The sequence below is a fragment of the Chrysemys picta genome, chromosome 16 (genome assembly GCF_011386835.1).
Source record: "Chrysemys picta bellii isolate R12L10 chromosome 16, ASM1138683v2, whole genome shotgun sequence".
Lineage (NCBI taxonomy): Eukaryota > Metazoa > Chordata > Testudines > Emydidae > Chrysemys > Chrysemys picta.
The window spans coordinates 10,052,008-10,076,510 of NC_088806.1; the positions used below are offsets into that span (position 1 = coordinate 10,052,008).

At 48.7% G+C, this 24,503-nt stretch overlaps 1 protein-coding gene and 1 pseudogene across 5 annotated transcripts in view; both read left to right on the forward strand.

The window, feature by feature from the left end:
• Positions 1-8,918, forward strand: part of LOC122173270 (zinc finger protein OZF-like) — a 113,602-nt gene extending 104,684 nt beyond the window's left edge. For 4 of the 5 annotated variants that reach the window (XM_065569440.1, XM_008176068.4, XM_065569441.1 and 1 more), the window contains one exon: positions 2,244-8,918. In XM_065569440.1, coding sequence (XP_065425512.1) covers positions 2,244-3,607 — 1,364 coding nt within the window. In that variant the 3' untranslated portion in view covers positions 3,608-8,918. Of the gene's footprint in view, positions 1-2,240 lie in introns of all 5 variants that reach the window. The other variant, XM_042858997.2, reaches the window with a different exon arrangement.
• The window catches only part of LOC101945809 (zinc finger protein 501-like), a 56,576-nt pseudogene that overhangs the window by 10,687 nt on the left and 21,386 nt on the right, over positions 1-24,503 (forward strand).

Here is a 24,503-nt window from a genome sequence, read left to right on the forward strand (position 1 = left end):
ACTTCAGGCTTCTGCGATCAGGTCACCTATTAGCGCTCTGTGTTTCGTCACTGAGAAAACACAAAGAGCAGGTGCTCGTGGCGAGTCCCAGGAGGTGGGGAGGCCTGAGAGTGGTGAGAGGAAGGGAAGTGGGGGTCCTAGTTCTGGTTTCACCTCCGTCTGTTCCAATGTCTCTGAGTGGCCCCCCATCTCCCCATCACGCGCCAGGCCTCCTCCGGGAATGAAATTCTGCAAGTTTCCAGCTCCTCGACTGGCCTCTGGACTAAATACCCTGTGTATCGATTGTGCTTACCCAGACAGCTCAGGCTGAGTGCAAATACCCACAGTTCTTCCCTTCGGGTGTCCGGGATCAGTGGTGCATGGTGACAAACAGAGTAATGTTTATTCTGCAGTGGGGAAAAAAGGATAAGAGGGAAAAAAGGATTTTTAAAATAGCCATCTTCACACCTGCCTTTCTTATCCGGAGGCCTGCCATCCCCTGATGGTCAGCGAGGCAGGCCTGACTTCTTCAAACATCTCAATGGGGTCCCCCATCTGTCTTTTCCCCCCCAAACAATTACCTGAACTGCCTTCCTCATCCTGAAAAGGAATCACTTTTTAAACTGCTCAAGTCCTTTTTAGGGTGACCAGATGTCCCGATTTTATAGGGACAGTCCCGATTTTTGGGTTTTTTTCTTATATAGGCTCCTATTACCCCCCACCCCCGTCCCAATTTTTCACATATGCTGTCTGGTCACCCTAGTCCTTTTGATCTTCTGGGTCCCAGGCCTTGGCCCGGTTCATCAAAACCCTTTCTGTAAGCTGACTGGTGCAAGGTGGCAAAATACACTATCAGGTGAGGCATCATCTCTTCACAGCCCTTAGGTGTTTACCAAGAGGTGGCTTCCTGCTTGTTTTTTTACAACCCCCTAAACCAACATATTCATGAATGTGTTTTTCTATGGAGCAGGAGGTAGCCCTTCCCTCTGAGAAGATGTATGTGTGGGGGAGGTAGTGATATCTGGAGGAGAAGACTGGGGATGGTTGAGGGATAGATGAAGCCATATGATTGAGGGACAGATGGAGAGAAACAGAGAGCCTGTGAGTAAACTGAGAGAAACAGGGAGAGGGAAGAAGGCCAGCTAGAGGGAAACTGGGACAGAGAAATTCCAAGAGTAAGTGGAGAGACTGAAATGGAGCAGGACAGACAGCCATGCAGCGAAAAGTCCTTTTAGTTTAAAGCTGGCTTGTCAAGTCAGTCCATGTTTGATAGCCGTCTTCCTGAGCATCCATTCCTGTCTATTCCTGACCGTCGGTTCCGGTTGTCTCTTATCACTGATTCGCATGGTCCCAGAGAGCCTGAACAGGACTGCCAATGGGTCTGGTCTAACGTTCACCCCGATGACCAAGCGTCACTGGAGTTGAGTCTATCTCTTCAGGAAGTCACGAGGGGCACTCGAGGCTCAAAGACTGACTTGGGCGTTACACCGCACCCAGTGAGATATTTGGGGAAAAGAGGAACCTATGAGATAATCGCCTGTGCATACCGAGATAGATATATTTCTTTATTTGGAGGGTTATAGTTAAGTACACTCAGTAGTAAGTTTTATAGGGTGTATTATATGTATATATGTACCTTTTTTATTCTATATATTCATCTATTTAATGTAATTGTAGAATCAAGTTCCATTTATTCTAGTTTCGATAAAATCCCCATTATGTTGTTTTGGACAATGAGTTGTATTATTTCAGCTACCCTTAAATAACCTTTTATCCCTGTGTAACACATCCCTTCGAACCATGATATTCTATGATTCTAAGGTCAGGCTTGACAAAGCCCTGGCTGGGATGATTTAGTTGGGGTTGGTCCTGCTTTGAGCAGGGGGTTGGACTAGATGACCTCCTGAGGTCCCTTCCAACCCTGATACTCTGAGTCTATGACCCTTGGATATATTTTAAATTACAACCCGATAACCCTACTCGGAGAGCTCTGTTTACATTGACATGCCTAGTTTAAATACCTGTTAGTCATAGACTTCAAAGCACAAATGTTGCGAGTATGTATAATTTCACTATAGTACGTATAGTTTGCAATACTATTATTGGTTAGTGCGTTGGTCATTTTCAAATGATACCCCACAAGGCATATTGTCTGCCAAAAAAATCATGGCAGTCGTGTATAGGGTGTGAAGAGCCGGGTGCTTAGGGTCATCCTCTCCCCTTTTCCATTCCTGTTTCTGAGGTTTCTCTCTCTGTCCCAGCAGGTGATGGGATGGTGAGTAAGAATGAGGAGCAGAACCCTCAGCAGGAAGATGCTGAGCACGTGGAAGCATATGGGGCGTTATCGCAAAGATCTGAAGGGAATGTGTCCATGAGTTGTGGGCAGGGAAAAGGTTGTGAGACTCAGCACAGGCCAGAAAGGGAGCAGGGAACTGAGCCAAGGGAGAAAGAGGGTAATTGTCAGGGAAGTCACAAGGAAACCACAGCCCAGCAGAGCATCCCCACAAGTGAGAGAGACCACACACGCCCTGAGTGGGGAGAAAACGTCGGTAGCCCTTCGGCTCTTCTTCGACACGAGAGAATCTGCACCAGAGAGCCACCCCACCAATGCGGTGAGTGCGGGAAAACCTTCCATCGGAACGCGCACCTGATTCGCCATCAGAGAGTGCACACGGGAAACCGACCCTTTAAATGCTTGGAATGTGGGAAAAGCTTCAGCGTGAGCTCCAACCTGATCGCCCACCAGACCATCCACACGGGCAATCGGCCCTTTTCGTGCTCCGAGTGTGGGAAGAGCTTCAACAGACGCTCAAACCTTATTACGCACTGGAGAATTCACATGGGAAAGAAGCCTTTTACATGCTCGGAATGTGGGAAAAGCTTCACGGACAGCTCCAACCTTATCAGGCACCAGAGAACCCACACGGGGGAGAGACCCTATGAATGCTGCGAGTGCGGGAAAAGCTTCACTGACAGCTCCGATCTTATCCGGCACCAGCGAACCCACACAGGGGAGCGACCCTATGAATGCTGCGAGTGCGGGAAAAGCTTCAGTCGGAGCTCCACCCTTATTCGGCATCAGAGGATCCACACGGGAGAGACGCCCTATAAGTGCTGCGAATGCGGGAAAAGCTTCAGCGTGAGCTCAAACCTTATTACACATTGGCGAATTCACACGGGGCATCGGCCCTTTACCTGTTCCGACTGCGGGAAAAGTTTCACTGACAGTTCCAACCTTACTCAGCATCAGAGAATACACATGGGAGAGAACCCCTATAGATGCGCCGAGTGCGGGAAAAGCTTCACTCAGAGCTCGGCCCTTATTGCGCATCAGAGGATCCACACGGGAGAGCGCCCCTACGAATGCTGCGAGTGTGGGAAAACCTTCAGTGTTAGCTCAGCCCTTGTCGCGCATCAGAGACTCCACACGGGGGAGAGACCCTATAAATGCTCGGAGTGCGGGAAAAGCTTCAGTGTGAGCTCAACCCTCATCATACATCAGAGAATCCACACAGGGGAAAGGCCCTATCGATGCTCGGAGTGTGGGAAAAGCTTTAATCAGAGCTCACACCTGGTTAGACACCAGAGTCTCCACAGGGGAGATAAGCACCATAAAAACCTTGTCTAAGGCTGTCCAAAAAAAAAAAAAGGTTTTTAATACTTTTCTAATTCCCACATAGTGACCTTTAAGGCTCTTTGCGGTGTTTGCATCACTGTGGTCCCGCAGCTCCCCCCAGAAGAGTAACACACTGTTGGAGTGAATCCCTTGGTCCTTTCTATCCGCTCCTTCATCCTCAGTCATGAGAATGTATGTCCCTCCTACCGGGAATGTCCATCAGCCCCAGGTAGGGGAGATGGGATGCCATCATCTTATAGAATCATAGAATATTAGGATTGGAAGAGAACTCAGGAGAAATTGGAGAGGGTCCAGAGAAGAGCAACAAGAATGATTAAAGGTCTTGAGAACATGACCTATGAAGGAAGGCTGAAAAATTGGGTTTGTTTAGTTTGGAAAAGAGGAGACTGAGAGGGGACATGATAGCAGTTTTCAGGTATCTAAAAGGGTGTCATAAGGAGGAGGGAGAAAACTTGTTCACCTTAGCCTCTAAGGATAGAACAAGAAGCAATGGGCTTAAACTGCAACAAGGGAGGTTTAGGTTGGACATTAGGAAAAAGTTCCTAACTGGTAGGGTGGTTAAACATTGGAATAAATTGCCTAGGGAGGTTGTGGAATCTTCATCTCTTGAGATATTTAAGAGTAGGTTAGATAAATGTCTATCCGGGATGGTCTAGACAGTATTTGGTCCTGCCATGAGGGCAGGGGACTGGACTCAATGACCTCTTGAGGTCCCTTCCAGTCCTAGAATCTATTAATCTAGTCCAACCCCCTGCTCAAAGCAGGACCAACCCCAACTAAATCATTCCAGGCAGGGCTTTGTCAAGCTGGGCCTTAAAAACCTCTAAGGAAGGAGATTCCACCACCTCCCTAGGGAACCCATTCCAGTGCTTCACCACCCTCCTAGTGAAATAGTGTTTCCTAATATCCAACCCTGACCTCCCCCATTGCAACTTTGCTTGCTACATTGAAGTAAAATCTACCTGGGCCTTGGCTCCTCTGGGATTTTCCCAGGGGTTAGCTAGCTTGAGGTAGCTATCCTCATGTAAAAAGACAACTATATTTGCAGTGCTGACGTAGGCCAGGTATAATGGTCAGGGTTAACTAAGATATTTCCCCTTGACCTGTCCTAATCTACACCACCTTCTAGTCTAGACAAAACTCTGAGCATCACATTTCGACTTTTACTCCCATTAGCAGAGCAATTGGTAGAGTCACCGAGTTCCCCCTTTGGTGACCGATTGTCTCATTCCCGGTTGCCCTGGGTTGTATTGAACAGCAACTCTTGTTCCTACCATTTTTCTCATTTAAACATACACTTAAATATAACAAAGATCTGGAGCAGGGAGAGGATTAAAGTGTAATTTCAGCTGCCATGACACCGGAAGGGTATAGAGTGTGCTTGATGGATACCCTCCTTTTCCATTACCGTTCAATCCCCCCTCAACCCAGCAGTTAGCTTCTGTGTGAACCACAATGGAGCGTAACCTCCCCACATTTTACCCTTCCACCTGCCAAAGAGTCATGTGACACAGTCTTCTCGGTTCTCCATGCTGAGGAATCACAATTCGATCTTAAACCAGACTCACTAGGGCTGGAGATGAAAGTGTCAGAGACCCGGAGGGGGGATTGAATGGATCACAAAACCGCAGAGTGATGGGTTTTCATCCCTCTATCTCCTGGCAAAGCTTTTTCTGGGCTGTTTCCAGATGAGAAGACTGGATGTTCTAGTGTCCTCGAAACGGGGAAAATGTTTTGTAAATAACTTGACTCAGTAATAATGAAGTGGGGCTGCCTGAAGCAGGTTTGAATGGATCAGAGGAGACTGCAGTGTGGGAATCTGTTTTCCTGATTTTTGAGTTCGCAGCTGTAACCTGCTTTGGAATTTCATTTTACATGAAACTGAAAGTGTCTGTGATGTGGATTTTTCTCTCTTGCCTGAAGCCCATTCAGTCACATAACTGGATGTTAGTTTTGGTTGCCAGGACGTAGCTCAGATTTGGGGATTTGGAGACAAAGAACCATGTGCTAAAATGGTCATTTCTTACTTTATTTTTGCTTTTCCCTGTTCCTTCACAATGACATGGAGGAAGCTCACGTGCAATTTCAGTCCACCATTCAAGATAATTGAGTCCCACAATTGGGCTGCTCCATCAATAGAGAACTAAAGGAGGGTACTGTAATTACCGCTAATCGGCGTGAGTTTATGGAAATAGATCCTCTCAAACTAACTTGATAACTTTTTTTGTTGAGGTTACAAGTTTGGTTGATGAAGATAATAATATTGATATAAAATACGTAACTTCGAGAGGGCATTTGACTTGACACCACAAGATATTTTGATTAAAAAACTAGAATGCTATAATATGAACATGGCACTGTAACGATGCTGGTTCTGGCGGGACCCAACTGAGAGTGCCAATTCAGGACAAATTGCTTAGAGCAGAGCAGTTACAGCCCAAGGCTGGGGTTCCTTTGCACACCAAGGCAAACCAAACCAGCCAAACAGAGAAGACTTTGGTCTCACCCCACTGGCTAACCACAAGTCACACAAACAATTCCCTTAGACACTCCAGTTTCCCAGTATCACCACCAGTGCCACTCGTTATGGGGACAAATGATTATGAAAACCAATATCCCAGTAAAAGAAAAAAGATTCTCTCGATCCCAAAGGACCAAGCCCCAGCCCCAGGTCAAGATACAAGTTAGATCTCATCCACAAATCACGCTATTGCCAATTCTTTAGGATCTAAAATCTAAAGGTTTATTTATAAAAGGAAAAAGATCTAGATGAGAGTGAGAATTCATTATATTGAATCAATTACATACAGTAATGGCAAAGTTCTTGGTTCAGGATTGTAGCAGTGGTGGAATAAACTTCAGGTTCAAATCAAGTCTCGACCCATCCCAGCTGGGGATGTTCCAATCAGTCCTTTGTTCAAAGCTTCAGTTTATAGCAAAGTCCCTCCAGAGGTAAGAAGCAGGACTGAAGACAAGATGGAGATGAGGCATCAGCCTTTTATAGTCTGCTCCAGGTGTAAGGACACCTCTTTGTTCTTACTGTGGAAAATTACAGCAAAATGGAGTCTGGAGTCACACGGGCAAGTCCCTGCATACTTTGCTGAGTCTCAAGGGATATCTGCCTTCTCTCAATGGGTCTATTGTATAGCTGATGGTCCTTAATGGGCCATCAAGCAGGCTAGGCAGAGCTAACACCAACTTGTCTGGGGTGTCACCCAGAAGCAGAGCACAAGTTTGAAATACAGATAGGATAGAGCCAATATTCATAACTTCAACTACAAAAATGATACATGCATACAGCTAGCATAATCATAACCAGCAAATCATAACCTTTGTACAATATTTCCTGCAAATATATAACAGTGGTTGCAACAGTGATCTATACGGTTACAGATTATGTTAATAACGTCATAGGCACATATTACATGGATTAAAAACAGGCTAACAAATAGGTCCCAAAATGTAATTATAAAAGGGGAATCGCCATCAATTGGGTCTGTTTCCAATGGGGCCCAACATGGATGTGGTGTTGGCCGGACGCTAATTAACATTTTTATTAGTGAGCTGGAGGAAAACATGAAATCATCTCTGATAAAGTTTGCAGATGACAAAGAATTGGGGGAGTGGTCAATACAGAAGAGGACAGGTCACTGATTCAGCGCGATCTGGATCGCTTAGTAAACTGGGCCCAAGCAAACAATGTGTGTTTTAATACAACTACATGTGAATGTATGCCTCTAGGAACAAAGAATGGAGGCCATATGTACAGCATGAGGGACTCTATCCTGGGAAGCAGTGATTCTGGAAGAGATTTCGGGGTCGTGGTGGATAATCAGCTGACCATGAGCTCCCAGTGTGATGCTGTGGCCAAAAGAGCTAATCATCAAATCGTAGGACTGGAAGGGACCTCGAGAGGTCATCTAGTCCTGTCCCCTGCACTCAAGGCAGGACTAAGTATTATCTAGACCATCCCTGAGAGGTGTTTGTCCAGCCTGCTCTTAAAAATCCCCAATGATGGAGATTCCACAACCTCCCCAGGCAATTTATTCCAGTGCTTAACCACCCTGACAGTTAGGAAGTTTTTCCTAATGTCCGACCTAAACCGCCCTTGCTGCAATTTAAGCCCATTGCTTCTGGTCCTATTCTCAGAGGTTAAGAACAACAATTTTTCTCCCTCTTCCTTGTAACAACCTTTTATGTACTTAAAAACTGTGATCATGTCCCCTCTCAGTCTTCTCCAAAGTAAACAAACCCATTTTTTTCAATCTTCCCTCATGGGTCATGTTTTCTAGGCCTTTAATCATTTCTGTTGCTCTTCTCTGGACTTTCTCCAATTTGTCCACATCTTTCCTGAAATGTGGCGCCCAGAACTGCACACACTACTCCAGCTGAGGCCTAATCAGTGTGGAGTAGAGCAGAAGAATTACTTCTCGTGTCTTGCTTACAATACCCGTGTTAATACATCCCAGAATGATACTTGCTTTTTTTGCAACAGTGTTACACAGTGGACTCATATTTAGCTTGTGATCCACTGTGACCCCCAGATCCCTTTCTGCAGTACTCCTTCCTAGGCAGTCATTTCCCATTTTGTATGTGTGCAACTGCTTGTTCCTTCCTCAGTGGAGTACTTTGCATTTGTCCGTGTTGAATTTCATCCTATTGACTTCAGACCATTTCTCCAGATCATTTTGAATTTTAATCCTCTCCTCCAAAGCACTTGCAACCCCTCCCCGGCGGGCAGGGGTCGGGCCTTGGGGAAGGGGTGTAGTGGGGGCGGGGCCTGGGGAGTAGCAGGGACCCGTGCATCCCCAGGGAAATGAGAAAGTCAGCGCCTTGAGTCCTGTGATGATTTGGTCTTAAAGTGCCAGTGAGAAGAGAGAGACACATGGACAGAGACATCCAACCCATGACGGGGAGACGTAGAAGACTGAACAAACATATTCCCACTCGCCTGGGTGGTAGAAAAATGATCCAATATAGCCCCTAAGAGCTGGGTGGGAGTAGCCTTCAGCGGCCCTGGAATCTGCATGGGGCATATCAAAAGGGCCTTCGAACAGATGCTTTTCCCCTGGGCGGGTTGGGTCCGGGGAGCACGGCTTTGGCCAGCCCGGAGGTCCTCCAGCCGAGGGGGGAGTGGGGGCTGGTTTAAAGACTTCCAAGTTACAGAGAACCCACCATTCGCACTAGTTTAAACCTGCAAGTGACCCATGCCCCACGCTGTAGAGGAAGGTGAAAAAAAAACCACCTGCCAATCTAACCTAGGCGAAAACTCCTTCCCAACCCCAAATATGGCGATCGAGTAGACCATGCACATGTGGGCAAGACCCAGCAGCCAGACACCTGGGAAAGAATTCTCTGTAGTAACTCTGAGCCCTCCCCATCTAGTGTCCTGTCACCGGCCTTTGGAGATATTTGCTGCTAGCAGTCGCAGATCGACTACATGCCATTATGGGCAGTCCCATCCTACCAATCCCTCCATGAAGGTATTGAGCTCAGGCTTGAAACCAGTTTGTTTTTTTGCCCCCACTGCTCCCCTTGGAAGGCTGCGCCAGAACATCCCGCCTCTGCCCGCTGGGCATGTTACAAGTGCAGCAAAAGGGGATGCTGTCCCGAGGCGCTGCCGTGCCAAACACACCCACCCTGAAACCGAACCGAATGATCATTTTTAAACGCCGGCCCCAGCTCGCTGTAAATGGCCAGGTGCTGCCGGACCCATCGCCTGCAGCCTCCTCTCCCCGGGCGTTTCTGCAGCGATGGTAGATGTACCCGGCACCGACGAAGCTGAGGGGTTTTTTTCACTGCTGCTGTAAGCCCTTCCTGTCCTGCGTGCGGGAAGCGGTGTGGTTGAGTTTATACTCAGGAGAGTGCTGTAGGCGACAGCAGCTCCAGCTCCCAGCCCCTCCTGAGCCAGACCATGCTCAATTCCACAGGGTGACTCCCCCCCGGAGTTCAGGGAGACCCCCTTCTCTTCTGTCCCTGTGATAAATGAAGGGGGAGAGCTCTGTTTTATGGACGCCTAGCCAGCCCGTTAGCTATAAAATCCCTCTGAGTACCTGTTCTCTGCTTGCTTTACCTGTAAAGGGTTAAAAAGTCTCCCTACATAGGTAAAAGGAAAGGGAGTGGGCACATGACCAAAAGAGCCAATGAGAGGGCTAGAACTTTTTAAAATGGGGGGGGAACATCCCCTTTGTGTGTGGTGTTGTTCCCCGGGAAAGAAGGGAACGGGCCAGCAGTTGTGCTGTGAAACGCTTTAAGCCGGGTACAATCACAGATCAGATCCTGCCTAGAACTACTCATCTGCAACCCCAGATATGTAAGTAGATCAGGAATGTTTAGAAAGACGCGATTAGGTTTAGCTCTGTTTATTTCTCATGGCTTGTGGACTCCTCTGTGCTAACCCCAGGTGCTTTTGTTTGCTTGTAACCTTTAAGCTGGACCTCAAGATAGCTATTTTGGGTGCTTAATTTTTGGAATTGTTCTTTTAAAATCTAGCAAAAGCCGAAGTTCCAGATGCATTTTCTTTCTTTTTGTGTGTAATAAAATTTACCTTTTTTAAGAACAGAATTTGGGGTTTTGGTGTCCTAAGAGGTTTGTGTACATGTTTCATTAGCTGGGGGCAACAGCTGATTTCCTTTGTTTTCTTTCCCCGGAGGGGGGGTGAAAGGGCTTGAGGGTACGCCCCCAGGGAGGAACTCCCAAGTGCACCTGGGTTCCAAAAAAAGGGGGGGTTGCATTCCAAAAAAAGGGCGGTTGCATTTGGGTGGTGGCAGCGTTTACCAAGCCAAGGTCAGAGAGAAGCTGTAACCTTGGGAGTTTAATACCAACCTGGAGTGTCCAATATTAATTTTTAGAATCCTGGCAGGCCCCCACCTTCTGCACTCGAAGTGCCAGAGTGGGGAATCAGCCCTGACAGTCACTGACCCGGGCTGGGAGATTTCGGACAAATCTTGGCAGTGCCAGAGAGCTGGGGAAAGAAACATCCAGAGACAGTTACGGGTGCAGGAAGCCGGAGATGGGCCCCTTGTGGGGGCGGCTTTGCCCTCACTTCAGACAGCAGAGAGAGATCTGATCCCCCTTAGTGGGGCCGTTACCCGACTGTCACCCTAGGTGTGAATTAGTTTAAACCCAGCGGATCAGCATCTGCAGCCGGAGAGCGGGATGAGGAATGTTAGCTCTACCCAAGCTCATTCGTGCCTCGGTGACCCTACGGCAGGCCCAGTGATTCCTGCTCAGCCAGCTGTGATCCCTCTGGGGGGGAGGGTTGGGGGTAGGGACGCGGCTGAACAGACACTTGGTGTCTGAGCGCCGCATGGTGCCATCTCCAGGATGTTCTCCAGACCCTCCTAGCATTGAATGTGACACCCGGATTCCGGCTGATTTGTGGGATCTTCCCTCTTCCTCCCCCAATCCCAACCCCACTCAACCTGGTGCATGCCACTGAGGGGAAAGTTCAGTATATGGACCAGGGATCCCATTGCGGCAACGCCAGGATCCCTGCCGGGCATCAGAGAGACAGTGGTAGGGGTGACCGTACGTCTTTTTTGGCCAAAGTGGCCATTTGTCGCTAAGTGGTGATGCCAGCCCCAAGCCAGGCGGGTGGTGGGGGAGGCAGGAAGGGCATGGACCAGCAGCGACACCAGCTCCAGCCTTTGGAAACATGGTCGCCCTAGACAGCAGGGGTGTTAGCTTCACCAGCCCCTGTTCTCGCTGCGGGGTTTCACTTCAAGCCAGGGCCTCAATCGAAGGGAAAATCTCCCTAAGTCATTTTATGTCACTCTTCCCTGCCAGGACACTTACAGATGCCACATCTAAATCCTCATGTATTGAGAGACTTTGGAGAACCTCCGAGTTACGAACTGTCACCGAGTCCCCGGGCGATGCTCTGGAGCTGCTCCCTACGGAGTCCGGCAGGACTCTGGGGAAGTCTCCTCTCTGGGAGCGGACTGTCTCCATGGCAAGAAGCTCACATGGCTTCACCTTCCTGGGTCTGACCTCGGAGCATTCAGCATCCCCTGACCCACCGTGTGCTTCCCACAGCAAGTCCACCTGGGTGGGGTTCTGGGGCAGCCAGAGGGTCCTGCCCCCCAACTCCGCAGTCAGATGTGTCTCTCAGCCAGCTGGGAAAACAGAAGGTTTATTAGACGATAGGAACACGGTCTAAAACAGAGCTTGTAGGTACAGAGAACAGGACCCCTTAGTCGGGTCCATTTTGGGGCCAGGGAGGCCAGACCCCATCTGGGCCCCCCTCCATTTCCCCAGCCAGCTCCAAACTGAAACTCTCCAGCCCCTCCTCTGGACTTTGTCTTTGTCCCGGGCCAGGAGGGCCCGGGTCACCTGATCTCTTTGTTCTCTTCAGTTGGCACCTTTGCAGAGGAGGGGCCCAGGCCATCAGGAGACAGAGCGTCGGCCATTCTCTGTGCAGACACCGTCACACTTTTCAGCTTGGAAAAGAGACGACAAAGGGGTTGAGGTCTATAAAATCATGACTGGTATAGAGAAAGTAGATAAGGAAGTGTTGTTTACTACTTCTCATAACACAAGAATGAGGGGTCACCAAAGGAAATTAATAGGCAGCAGGTTTAAAACATATAAAAGGAAGTATTTCTTCACACAACACACAATCAACCTGTGGAACTCCTTGCCAGAGGATGTTGTGAAGGCCAAGACCATAACTGGGTTCAAAAAAGAACTAGATAAATTCATCGATGGATCTGGCTATTAGCCAGGATGGGCAGAGATGGTATCCCTAGCCTCTGTTTGGCAGAAGCTGGGAATGGGCGGCAGGGGATGGATCACTTGATGATTCCCTGTTCTGTTCATTCCCTCTGGGGCACCTGGCATTGGCCACTGTCGGAAGACAGGATACTGGGCTAGATGGACCTTTGGTCTGACCCACTTGACATATACACTTACCCACTTGACTCCAGGAGCTGGGCCTTTAAGGAAAACAATAATCGTCATGAGACTCATGAGAACACTGAAGAAGGCCCCACCCCATCTGGTCTCAAGAGCTCTGTGACATCACAAGGCTGAACCTACAAGAACCTCTCCCCCTCCTATCGCTTCTGGCTCCTTTCCACCAGGAATTGTTACGGTGGGAGGTAACTGGTGGCCCTGCTTGCTATCCAGGCTGACCCAGGTTCTTTTCCTGAGCGTGCGAGCAAATGTTCAGCCTTTGGGAGACAAGTGTGTTTTTAGGGAGTTGGTTGTCCTTGGAGAGAAGCCGTGGCAGACAGCAGAGTTGGCTCCACTTTATTCTCTGAATTCAGAGGCAATTTTTGGCCCAAAGCAATGACCTGGGAACCAGGCGTTGGTGTGGGCTGAGATTTCTGGAGGAGGGGGCTTCCCCTGGGTTGTTTCTCTGCTCCAAGGCAGGTGTATTTGAATAACAACAAATCTAGAATTAGCCTAGAGTCTGTTCACTATTTCTCCTCCAAAGGTACAGGGCCCAGGACATCTCTCGCTCAGCAGAGCGGCCACACTGGCCTCAGTAGGGTAATATAATAACAACTATGGCAGCATGAGTTACTATTTTAACAGCGTGCATGAGTGTGTGAATTCCCCATCCCCCAATGCAGTAGAGAAACTAGTGACAGAGGTGTCCCTCTGAAAGGAGCAGGGTAGCGATGAATTTATTTCACTAGGAGGGTGGTGAAGCACTGGAATGGGTTCCCTAGGGAAGTGGTGGAATCTCCTTCCTTAGAGGTGTTTAAGGTCAGGCTTGACAAAGCCCTGGCTGGGATGATTTAGTTGGGGATTGGTCCTGCTTTGAGCAGGAAAAAGATCTCACAAAACTAAGTGATTGGGCAACAAAATGGCAAATGAAATTTAATGTGGATAAAGGTAAAGTAATGCACATTGGAAAAAATAACCCCAACTCTACATACAATATGATGGGGGCTAATTTAGCTACAACTAATCAGGAAAGAGATCTTGGAGTCATCATGGATCGTTCTCTGAAGACGTTCACGCAGTGTGCAGCGGCAGTCAAAAAAGCAAACAGGATGTTAGGAGTCATTCAAAAAGGGATAGAGAATAAGACAGAGAATAGCTTATTGCCCTTATATAAATCCATGGTACGCCCACATCTTGAATACTGCAGACAGATGTGGTCTCCTCATCTCAAAAAAGATATCCTGGCATTCGAAAAGGTTCAGAGAAGGGCAACCAAAATGATTAGGGGTTTGGAATGGGTCCCATATGAGGAGAGATTAAAGAGGCTAGGACTTTTCAGCTTGGAAAAGAGGAGACTAAGAGGAGATATGATAGAGGTCTATAAAATCATGAGAGATTCGGAGAAAGTGAATAAGGAAAAGTTATTTACTTGTTCCCATAATATAAGAATTAGGGGCCACCAAATTAAATTAATAGGCAGCAGGTTTAAAACAAACAAAAGGTTGTTCTTCTTCACACAGCGCGCAGTCAACCTGTGGAACTCCTTGCCTGAGGAGGTTGTGAAGGCTAGGACTATAACAGCATTTAAAAGAGAACTGGATAAATTCATGGAGGTTAAGTCCATTCACGGCTATTAGCCAGGGTGGGTAAGGAATGGTGTTCCTAGCCTCTGTTTGTCAGAGGGTGGAGATGAATGGCAGGAGAGAGATCACTTGATCATTACCTGTTAGGTTCACTCCCTCTGGGGCACCTGGCATTGGCCACTGTCGGTAGATAGGATACTGGGCTGGATGGATGGATGACCCAGCTTGGCCATTCTTATGTTCTCCTGAGGTCTCTTCCAGACCCTAATCTTCTATGATTAATCATAGAATCATAGAAGATCAGGGTTGAAAGTAGGGTGACCAGATGTCCCGATTTTATAGTGACAGTCCCAATTTTGGGGTCTTTTTCTTATATAGGCTCCTATTACCCTCCACCTCCTGTCCCGATTTTTCACATCTGGTCACCCTAGTTCAGTGGTTCCCAAACTGGGGGTTCACAAAATGTTACAGGGGGTTCTTGGGAAAAAATTCCCTAATGGCGAACAGAGCTGTCCCTAGGGACCCCGGACAGCACGGGGTCAGCAGCCTGGAGCCCCTGGACTTCCAAGAGCTAAGCAGATCAAAGCAAACATATCTATCACATTGAGGAGATTTAAACTTCAAGACTCCTTATAAGAAATGGAAAGGGAGGTGGATATTTTTTGCTGTTTTTAAAATGAAATAAGCAGCTAGTATTGTTCTTAAAATTATTATGAAGAACAAGTTTAAGCTTTGTTGAAATGTGCGTTGTTTGCCTGGACTGCTCAAGACCTGAATGCTTGTGTAGGAGGAACTCTTTGAGTTGGCTTCTTAAATACCTTTATGCTGTTTCACATCTGATACTCCTTGATGAAACATAGGAGCCTTGTCTCATAACAGGCTTATTCAAAGAGATACGAGCTACGAAAGTGAGATCTTGGAAGAGTGTTGCTGTTTTCATAATGTAATAATACTGTCATGATAAATAATTAATAATAAATGTGTAATAAGATGTCATAAAAACAAATTGTGTATTTCCCAGATCACTGCTTTTATAATTTATACTCAGGTAAAGGAGAAAATCCCTGGATAGATTCATTTTTAGGAGGGGATTCGGGAGACTTGACATTTTCGTGAAAGGGGTTCACAGGTTGTTAAAGTTTGGGAACCACTGCCTTAGTTGGAAGGGACCTCAGGAGGGATCTAGTCCAACCCCCTGCTCAAAGCAGGACCAATCCCCAGCTAAATCTATGAATTCATGCAATTACTCAGCGAGGCTGAAGGAAAAACCTACAGGCGTGTCCTCGAGGGAGAGGGGGGATCTCTGAGCTCTTCGCCCTGGGGGGTCTTTGTCCGCAGCGCGGATCAGCCCAGGGATGGGGCAGCCAATGGAGGGGGGGGGCAGATTTGGGAATCTCTCTCCCCCCTGATTTCCCCTGCAGCTGCAGGTCCTTTCCCAGTGTCTCTCTCCCGGTCCATCCCCTTCCCCCTCTGGCTGGGAGATGTGACTCCTGTCCCTTCCCAAGGGGCAGGTCCCCCCCACTGCAGACAGCCCGGGGAGGGGGGGGTTGCAGGCACAGGAAGGGGCTGGAGCAGCTGGGAGCGGTGGGTGCCGGGAGGAAGGAGACAGGAGCCAGGAGAACAAAGCCCGGAGAACATCAGACACGGGGGCGAGTCTGTGCTGGGGGGGGGGGGGGGCCGGCATTAACCCCTCCCAGCCCGGGCGGGGGGGGGGGGGGGGACCCGCCGCCCCGGGCTCTGCCCGCATCCACTCCGGAGCCAGGTAATGGACAGAGACTGTGGGAACGTGACTCGCTGCACAAGGGTGTGTGTGGAGGGGGGCGCCCCCCCCGCTCTGTGTCTGGAAGTGGCAGGAAGGGGGGGGGGGGGGACAGTGTGAATGCCAGCCGGGGATTTGCCTGTAGGGAGAGGAGCTGGGACAGTCAAGTTCCAGCAGATCTTGCCTCTTTGGAAAAAAAAAATCCCCCTCTCCTCCCCCCGAGTGTTGGCCTTTTTCTTCCCCATGAAAGCCATCCACTCCATGGCTATTCCCCGCAAGCCTTTTCTCTGACGGTCGCCCCGGTTTTACCCTGCACTGGCCCTTTCCAAGCTACAAAGATTGTGCAAGTGTTTCCCCCCCCCCCCCCCGCCACACACACACTTTTTATTTGCAGGGATCTGTCCCTGTTTAGGTGGCCAATCGGTGCGTGGACTCATTGGCTAACTAGCAAGACAGTCAGTGGGTGCAGCTGCTTCTGGGGTGGAGGAGGCCGTGTGCCCATTCTCTGCCAGCAACAGGGCAGGGGCACGGGCTGGGGAAAGGAACAGGTTTCCCCTAGGTAGACTGACCAGCCCCAGGTTACCCAGTCTAGGCTGCCCCCCAAGTGCCCAAGGCAGCTCCCCCAGGCTGCCCGTCAGCTGCCCGCCCCTGCTGCTCCCACAGTAACTTTGGGCTTCAGTGCCTGCCCTTCTCTTCCCCAGGGCGCCCGGCTGGCCATGTGAATGGCAGGGCCGTGGGGTAACCATCACCATTTCTTTGCAGAACCTCTCTCCTCAATCCCATCTAACTTTCCTGCTTTTCCCTCGAATGGCTGGATCGCAATCAGCGTTCCCTCTAATTTGGTGGTTCCCAAAATGGGGTTCGTGAACCCCTGGGGGTTAGCAAAATGTTACAGGGGGTTCTCGGGGGGGGGGGAACTTCCCTAATAGCAGATGGAGCTGTCCCTAGGGACCCCGGGCAGCATGGGTCCAGCAACCCGGAGCCCCCGGACTTCCAGGAGTGACACAGATCAAAGCCAGCATCTCTATAAGACTGAGATTTAAACTTCAAGACTCCTTATACGAAATAGAAAAGGAGGTGGATATTGTAAGATAATATAAGATATTGGCTTATAACAGGCTTAATCAAACGTGATACAAGCTACAAAAGCGAGACCTTGATAGCGTGTTGCCGCTTTCATAATGTAATAAAAATACTGTAACAATAAAGAATAAGTAACAAATAGTGTGGAATAAGCATGTCAGAAAAACAAACTTTATGTTTCCCCAAGATCACTGCTTTTGTCATTGATCCTCGGGTAAAGGAGAAAACCCCGGGAAATATTCATTTTTGGGAGGGGGTTCGCGAGACTTGACGTTTTAGTGAAAGGGGTTCACAGGTTGTTACAGTTTGGGAACCACCGATCTCCTTGTTTCCATCCCTGTGCAGGATGAATTGGGTGATGCGCGGCACGGATAGCGAGGTAATGTGCTGACGTGCGCCCTTACGGCAGTCCTTATCCCCCCCAGAGCTCACAACGTCCCACGGCTGGGTCTTAGGGAAGGTCTGTCTTCCGGTGAGCTCTGCAGGACCCATAGCCTCATTCCCATAGCCTCCTTCCGCAAGGAGCAGTACGTGCTTCGCAAACGATACACAGAAATGCGCCGCGGAAATGCAGCCACCTCTGGGGAGGAAAGTCAGCAGCCAGCGAGGCCAACAGCACAGAGAGCACAGTTCAGGAGTCTGGAAAGAGAAAGGGAATTTTGGATAGGAAGAATCTTTTCCTCTTACGCAAAATGCTTGAGTTATTTAATACTCAGACAGGGCTTCATCCGTAAAGGTCTCATCTGAATGTAACATATAATACCGCAATGTAGAAAGCAAAGTAAATGTTTCTTTTTAAATCAGGCTCGAAATAATTTTAAAAAACACTCAAATTCCCCTTAGTGCCATCCTCTTGTAGTAACAGGACAAAGCACTTTAAAAGTCCGATAGATTATTCAACCTTCGTGTTGTTTATATTTTTACGCTGGATCAGCCTGGATAATTAAAGCACCGTCAGAGTCTCATGCACACATACAGTGATCCAATAAGAACATAAGAACGGCCATACTGGGTCAGACCAAGGGTCCATCTAGCCCAGCGTCCTGTGTTCCGACAGTGGCCAATGCCAGGTGCCCCAGAGGGAATGGACAGAACAGGGAATCATCAAGTGATCCATCCCCTGTCACCCATTCCCAGCTTCTGGCAAACAGAGGCTAGAGACACCATTCCTGCTCATCCTGGCTAATAGCCATTGATGGACCTCTCCTCCATGAACTTCTCTAGTTCTTTTTTGAACCCTGTTATAGTCTTGGCCTTCACAACATCCCCTGGCAAGGAGTTCCCCAGGTTGACTGTGCGCTGTGTGAAGAAATACTTCCTTTGGTTTGTTTTAAACCTGCTGCCTATTCATTTCATTGGGTGACCCCTCATTCTTGTGTTATGAGAAGTAGTAAACAACACTTCCTTATCTACTTTCTCTACGCCAGTCATGATTTTATAGACTTCCATCGTATCTCCCCTTATTCATCTCTTTTCCAAGCTTAAAAGTCCCAGTCTTATTCATCTCTCCTCATATGGCAGCCGTTCCATACCCTGAATCATATTTGTTGCCCTTTTCTGAACCTTTTCCAATTCCAATAGATCTTTTTGGAGATGGGGTGACCACACCTGCACGCAGTATTCAAGGTGTGGGCGCACCATGAATTTATATAGAGGCAACGTGATATTTTCTGTCCTATTCTCTAATCCCTTTCTTAATGATTCCCAACATTCTGTTTGCTTTTTTGACGGCCGCTGCACATTGAGTGGATGTTTGCAGAGAACTATCCACAATGACTCCAAAATCTCTCTCTTGAGTGGCAACAGCTATTTTTGGCCTGGTCATTTTATATGTAGAGTTGGGATGATGTTTTCCAATGTGCATTCCTTTGCATTTATCAACATTAAATTTCATCTGCCATTTTGCTGCCCAGTCACCCAGTTTTGAGACACCCAATGTCTCGGTTATTACAGTGAAATATACACAGCTCTGTAAATCTGCACAACACTTAACAAACACATGGGCTCAGGCAAACTTTCATTTCTTGGGACGTTCCTCCCGCTTCTTTCCTGGACACCACTCACATAACCGCTCCCTGAGTAATACTTTGCAGGATCAGGCCCCTCGACAAGTCCTCCTGCCCACAAAAGGCTTTGCAAACACCGCGAGGGCGGTTTAAATGCCCAGCAGGGAATCGTTGCCATTGGAAGTCAGCCCAAAAGAGTCACAAAAACATTTCCCACTAGCCCTCGTTTTGCTAACTTCCTTTTAAAACACAACTCAAAAAGCCAGCCGTAGTTAGTGCTTTTCATTCATAACTCTCAAAGCATTTTGCAGAGGAAGGTCAAGATCATTATCTCCATCTGGAAAATGGGGAAACTGAGGCACGGTATAGGGTGGGGTGGGGTGTAAAGAACAAACATCCCAACTTGTGCCCAGAGCAGATACGTACTGTGACAAAGTTCCTCCTCTACCTTGGTGGGTCCTGCACTTATTGGCGGATTTGCTCACTTCACAGATTCACCCTGTGGGTCAGGAAAACAGTCCAGAGACCTTCCCCTCTGGTAGAAACTATAGTCCAGGTCAATTCCTCCTGTGTTTGATCAGGAGTTGGGAGGTATGGGGGGAACCCGGGCCTGCCCTCTACTCCGGGTTCCAGCCCAGGGCCCTGTGGACTGCAGCTGTTTAGAGTGCCTCCTGGTACAGTTGCACGACACCTACAACTCCCTGGGCTACTTCCCCATGGCCTCCTCCCACCACCTTCTTTGTCCTCACCACCGGACCTTCCTCCTGATGTCTGATAACGCTTGTACTTCTCAGTCCTCCAGCAGTACGCCTTCTCACGCTCAGCTCCTTGCACGCCTCATGCTCCCAGCTCCTCTCACACACTTCCTCTCCCCTGGCTCCCCCTGGCTTGACTGGAGTGGGCCCTTTTATTGCATCAGAGGGGCCTTAATTAGAGTCAGGTGCTTAACTGCCTCACCTGACTCTTAGCAGGTTAATTGAAGTCAGGTGGTCTATTAGCCTGGAGCAGCCCCTGCTCTGGTCACTCAGGGAACAGAAAACTACTTATCCAGTGGCCAGTATATCTCCCTTCTGCTACTCTGCTGTTCCCAACTGGTCTGGGTCTATCACAATACCTAGGGGTTACAGTGGATGAGAAGCTGGATATGAGTCAGCAGTGTGCCCTTGTCGCCAAGAAGGCTAACGGCATTTTGGGCTGTAGAAGTAGGGGCATTGCCTGCAGATCGAGGGACGTGATCATTCCCCTCTATTTGGCACTGGTGAGGCTACACCTGGAGTATTGCATCCAGTTTTGGGCCCCCCACTACAGAAAGGATGTGAACAAATTAGAGAGAGTCCAGCAGAGGGCAACGAAAATGATTAGGGGGCTGGGGCACATGACTTATGAGGAGAGGCTGAGGGAACTGGGGTTATTTAGTCTGCAGAAGAGAAGAGTGAGGGGGGGATTTGATAGCTGCTTTCAACTACCTGAAGGGGGTTCCAAAGAGGATGGATCTAAACTGTTCTCAGTGGTGGCAGATGACAGAACAAGGAGTAATGGTCTCAAGTTGCAGTGGGGGAGGTTTAGGTTGGATATCAGGAAACACTTTTTCACTAGGAGGGTGGTGAAGCCCTGGAATGGGTTACCTAGAGAGGTGGTGGAATCTCCTTCCTTAGAGGTTTTTAAGGCCCGGCTTGACAAAGCCCTGGCTGGGATGATTTACTTGGGGTTGGTCCTGCTTTGAGCAGGGGGTTGGCCTAGATACCTCCTGAGGTCCCTTCCAACCCTGATCTTCTATGAGTCTATGATACCCTCATTGCAGTTGCTGTGCCAGACCCTGTGATTCTGGCACACAGTACCTATTCACGTGTCGTGTAAACACGATGGTTCTGTGGCACTGGGGGGGACTTTCTGTGGCCATCTATGTCCCTGGGTGAATTTCAACAAAACTGTGCACAGTTGACATTCACCCTCACGAGGGTTGCACCCGGCAACAATCCAACCTCGTCGTTTTCCCAAGTGGAGCTCAAGTCAAAATACATTTGTTTAGCATCCGAATTTGTCTTAACTTCGTTTGTCTTACCTAGAGACTGGTCCTTTGGCATCGATCAATGGGAAAGGCTCACTCCTTCAGGCTTAACACCTCCTCTTCCTTCTGAATTCAGAGAACAGCTCAAGTTGAGGGACAACGTTATATTGATCCACTGACTAACCTCAACGTAAGAACATTGCTCCCAGCTGATCCAAGTCTCTTCTGCAGTGGTAAGCTAGGGACAGTGAAATACTATTTTTCCCCAATTTTTTTAAAAGAATGCAAAAAATAATAATAATAATGTGGATAGCTTAATGGAGAAAAAAATTAACTGATAGATGATGGCCAAGAATTAGGTTTACAAGACCTTTACATGAAGTCAAAATTTATCAACCAATCTGGAGGTTGCCTGAATCATTTCTCTGGCAGATAACTGACTGTTTTATTGTGGCATTATCTCCTGGCTATTCAGATGGGGGTGACAAGACATATTCTGCTAATCATAGAATCATAGGGTTGGAAGGAACCTCAGGAGGTATCTAGTCCAACCCCCTGCTCAAAGCAGGACCAATCCCCAACTAAATCATCCCAGCCAGGGCTTTGTCAAGCCGGGCCTTAAAAACTTCCAAGGATGGAGATTCCACCATTCCAGTGCTTCACCACCCTCCTAGTGAAATAGTGTTTCCTAATTCCAACCTAGACCTCCCCCACTGCAACTTGAGACCATTGCTCCTTGTTCTGTTATCTGCTACCACTGAAAACAGCCGAGCTCCCTCCTCTTTGGAGCCCCCTTCAAGTAGTTGAAGGCTGCTATCAAATCCCCCCTCACTCTTCTCTTCTGCAGACTAAATAATCCCAGTTCCCTCAGCCTCTCCTCGTAAGTCATGTGCTTCAGCCCCCTGATCATTTTTGTTGCCCTCTACTGGACTCTCTCCAATTTGTTCACATCCTTTCTGTAGTGGGGGGCCCAAAACTGGATGCAATACTCCAGATGTGGCCTCACCAATGTCGAATAGAGGGGAATAATCACTTCCCTCTATCTTCTGGCAATGCTCCTACTAATGCAGCCCCAATATGCATTAGCCTTCTTGGCAACAAGGGTACACTGCTGACTCATATCCAGCTTCTCATCCACTGTAACCCCCAGGTCCTTTTCTGCAGAACTGCTGCTTAGCCAGTCGGTCCCCAGCCTGTAGCGGTGCATGGGATTCTTCCGTCCTACGTGCAGGACTCTGCACTTGTCCTTGTTGAACCTCATCAGATTTCTTTTGGCCCAATCCTCCAATTTGTCTAGGTCAATCAAGATACTGTGCTGACCTGAGGAGAGGTCTCTCTCCCATCCCTGCTGCGAGTCCCAGGAAACCAATGGTTCTAGAATCCGTCTCGGTCACCCGATACTCCAGTCCCGTTCCCTGGCTGGCTTCGTACTCTCCCTTCCAGCACTGGTAGTCTCACATCTTTCATTGTCTTGCCTCCACTGGTGGTCAGCCCCAGTCTCAACCCAGCTAGCTTCCATGTGCTGGAGCTCCAGCCACCTCCCAGCGGGAACCTGCAACACATATCTGCCCCCATCAGTGGTCAGCCCAGAGGGACCTTCCCCAGCTTCATGGTCCATGAGCCCCGCCTTGGGAGGGTTGGGAGGGTATTGGCTCCAGGGTGATAAACAGTTCCTGGCTGTCGGGGAGAATGGTTTCTCCGCTTGCGTACTGTGCGCTATCCTCATCCTCCTCCACTTCCTCATCTTCCTCGTCCCCAAAATCCTGATCGCTGTTGCATGAGAGTTCCCCCTTGCAGGTGTCCATGGACAGGGGTGGGGTAGTTGTAGGGGCCCCCCCAGAATGGCATGCAGCTCATCATAGAAGCGGCATGTCTGGGGCTCTGACCCGGAACAGCCGTTTGCCTCTTTGGTTTTTTGGTAGGCTTGCCTCAGCTCCTTAATTTTCACGCGGCACTGCTGCGGGTCCCTGTTGTAGCCTCTGCCCATCATGCCCTTGGAGATTTTTTCAAATATTTTGGCATTTCATCCTTTGGAACGGAGTTTAGATAGCACAGATTTGTCTCCCCAAACAGCGATCAGATCCAGGACCTCCCGTTCGGTCCATGCTGGAGCTCTTGTGCGATTCTGGGACTCCATGGTCACCTCTGCTGATGAGCTCTGCATGGTCACCTGTGCTGATCAGCTCACCACAGTGGCCAAACAGGAAATGAAATTCAAAAGTTCGCGGGGCTTTTCCTGTCTACCTGGCCAGTGCATCTGAGTTGAAAGTGCTGTCCAGAGGGGTCACAATGGAGCACTCTGGGATAGCTCCCGGAGGCCAATACCGTCTAATTGCGTCCACACTACCCCAAATTCGACCCGGCGATGTCGATTTCAGCGCTAATCCCCTTGCCGGGGAGGAGTACAGAAATCAATTTTAAGAGCCCTTTAAATCGACAAAAATGGCTTTGTCGTGTGGACTGGTGCAGGGTTAAATCGATCTAACGCTGCTAAATTCGACCTAAACTCGTAGTGTAGACCAGGGCTAAGCTGAGCTATCCCCTTTTATACTCTGCTCCCCTCTTCCCTAGGCCTCTTATTTTCACTCTCAGTAAGATGATCCAGGCCAGTTGCCCCCCTGGTTACTCTTCACTTTTGGGGACACGGAGTGGCCTTCTCTGTGTTTTCAGGAGCCCCTCTGGTGACGAGCGCATGGCTGTGTGTTCCCAGCACAGCTGGAGATAGTTAAATATCCCTGTTAGCAGAGTGTCCTGCGGCGTAAAGCAGCGGGGCAGCTGTCTCTGGGATTTTACTGCTTAGAAATGAGCTTGAATACCTTGAACACTGCATGCCCCGTCTTGGAAAAAAGTTAGAATTGGAAAAAGAACAGAGAAGGGTCACAGAAAGGATGAGGCGTCTGGAACGGCTTCCATATGAGGAGAGATTAACAAGACTGGGACTTTTCATCTTGGAAAAGAGACAGTCCTGCTTCGAGCAGGGGACTGGACTAGATGACCTCCCGAGGTCTCTTCCAACCCTGATCTTCTATGATTCTATAAGGGGAGATATGAGAGAGGTCTACAAAATCATGAACGGTTGGAGAAAGTTAATACAGAAGTGTTGTTTATCCCTTCTCATAATGCAAGAAGCAGGGGTTGGATGACATTAACAGGCAGCAAGTTTAAATGAAAAAAAATAGGAATTACTTCTTCACACAATGCACGGTCAACCTTTGAAACTGGTTCATAGGGGGGTGTTCTGAAGGCCAAACGTATAACTGGGTCGAGAAAAGAATGACAACCTTCCACGCAGGATAGGTCCATCAATGGGTATTAGCCAAGATGGTCAGGGAAGCAACCCCATGTTCTGGGTCTCCCTAAACATCTGACTGCTAGAAGCTGGGACTGGATGATAGGGGATGGATCATTCATTAATTGTCCTGTTCTGTTCATTCCCTCTGAAGCCAGCCACTGTCAGAAGACCGGATACTGGGCTAGATGGACCATTGGTCTGACCCAGTGTCTCTATTCTTGTGCTCTTACAGAATCGTAGGACTGGAAGGAACCTCAAGAG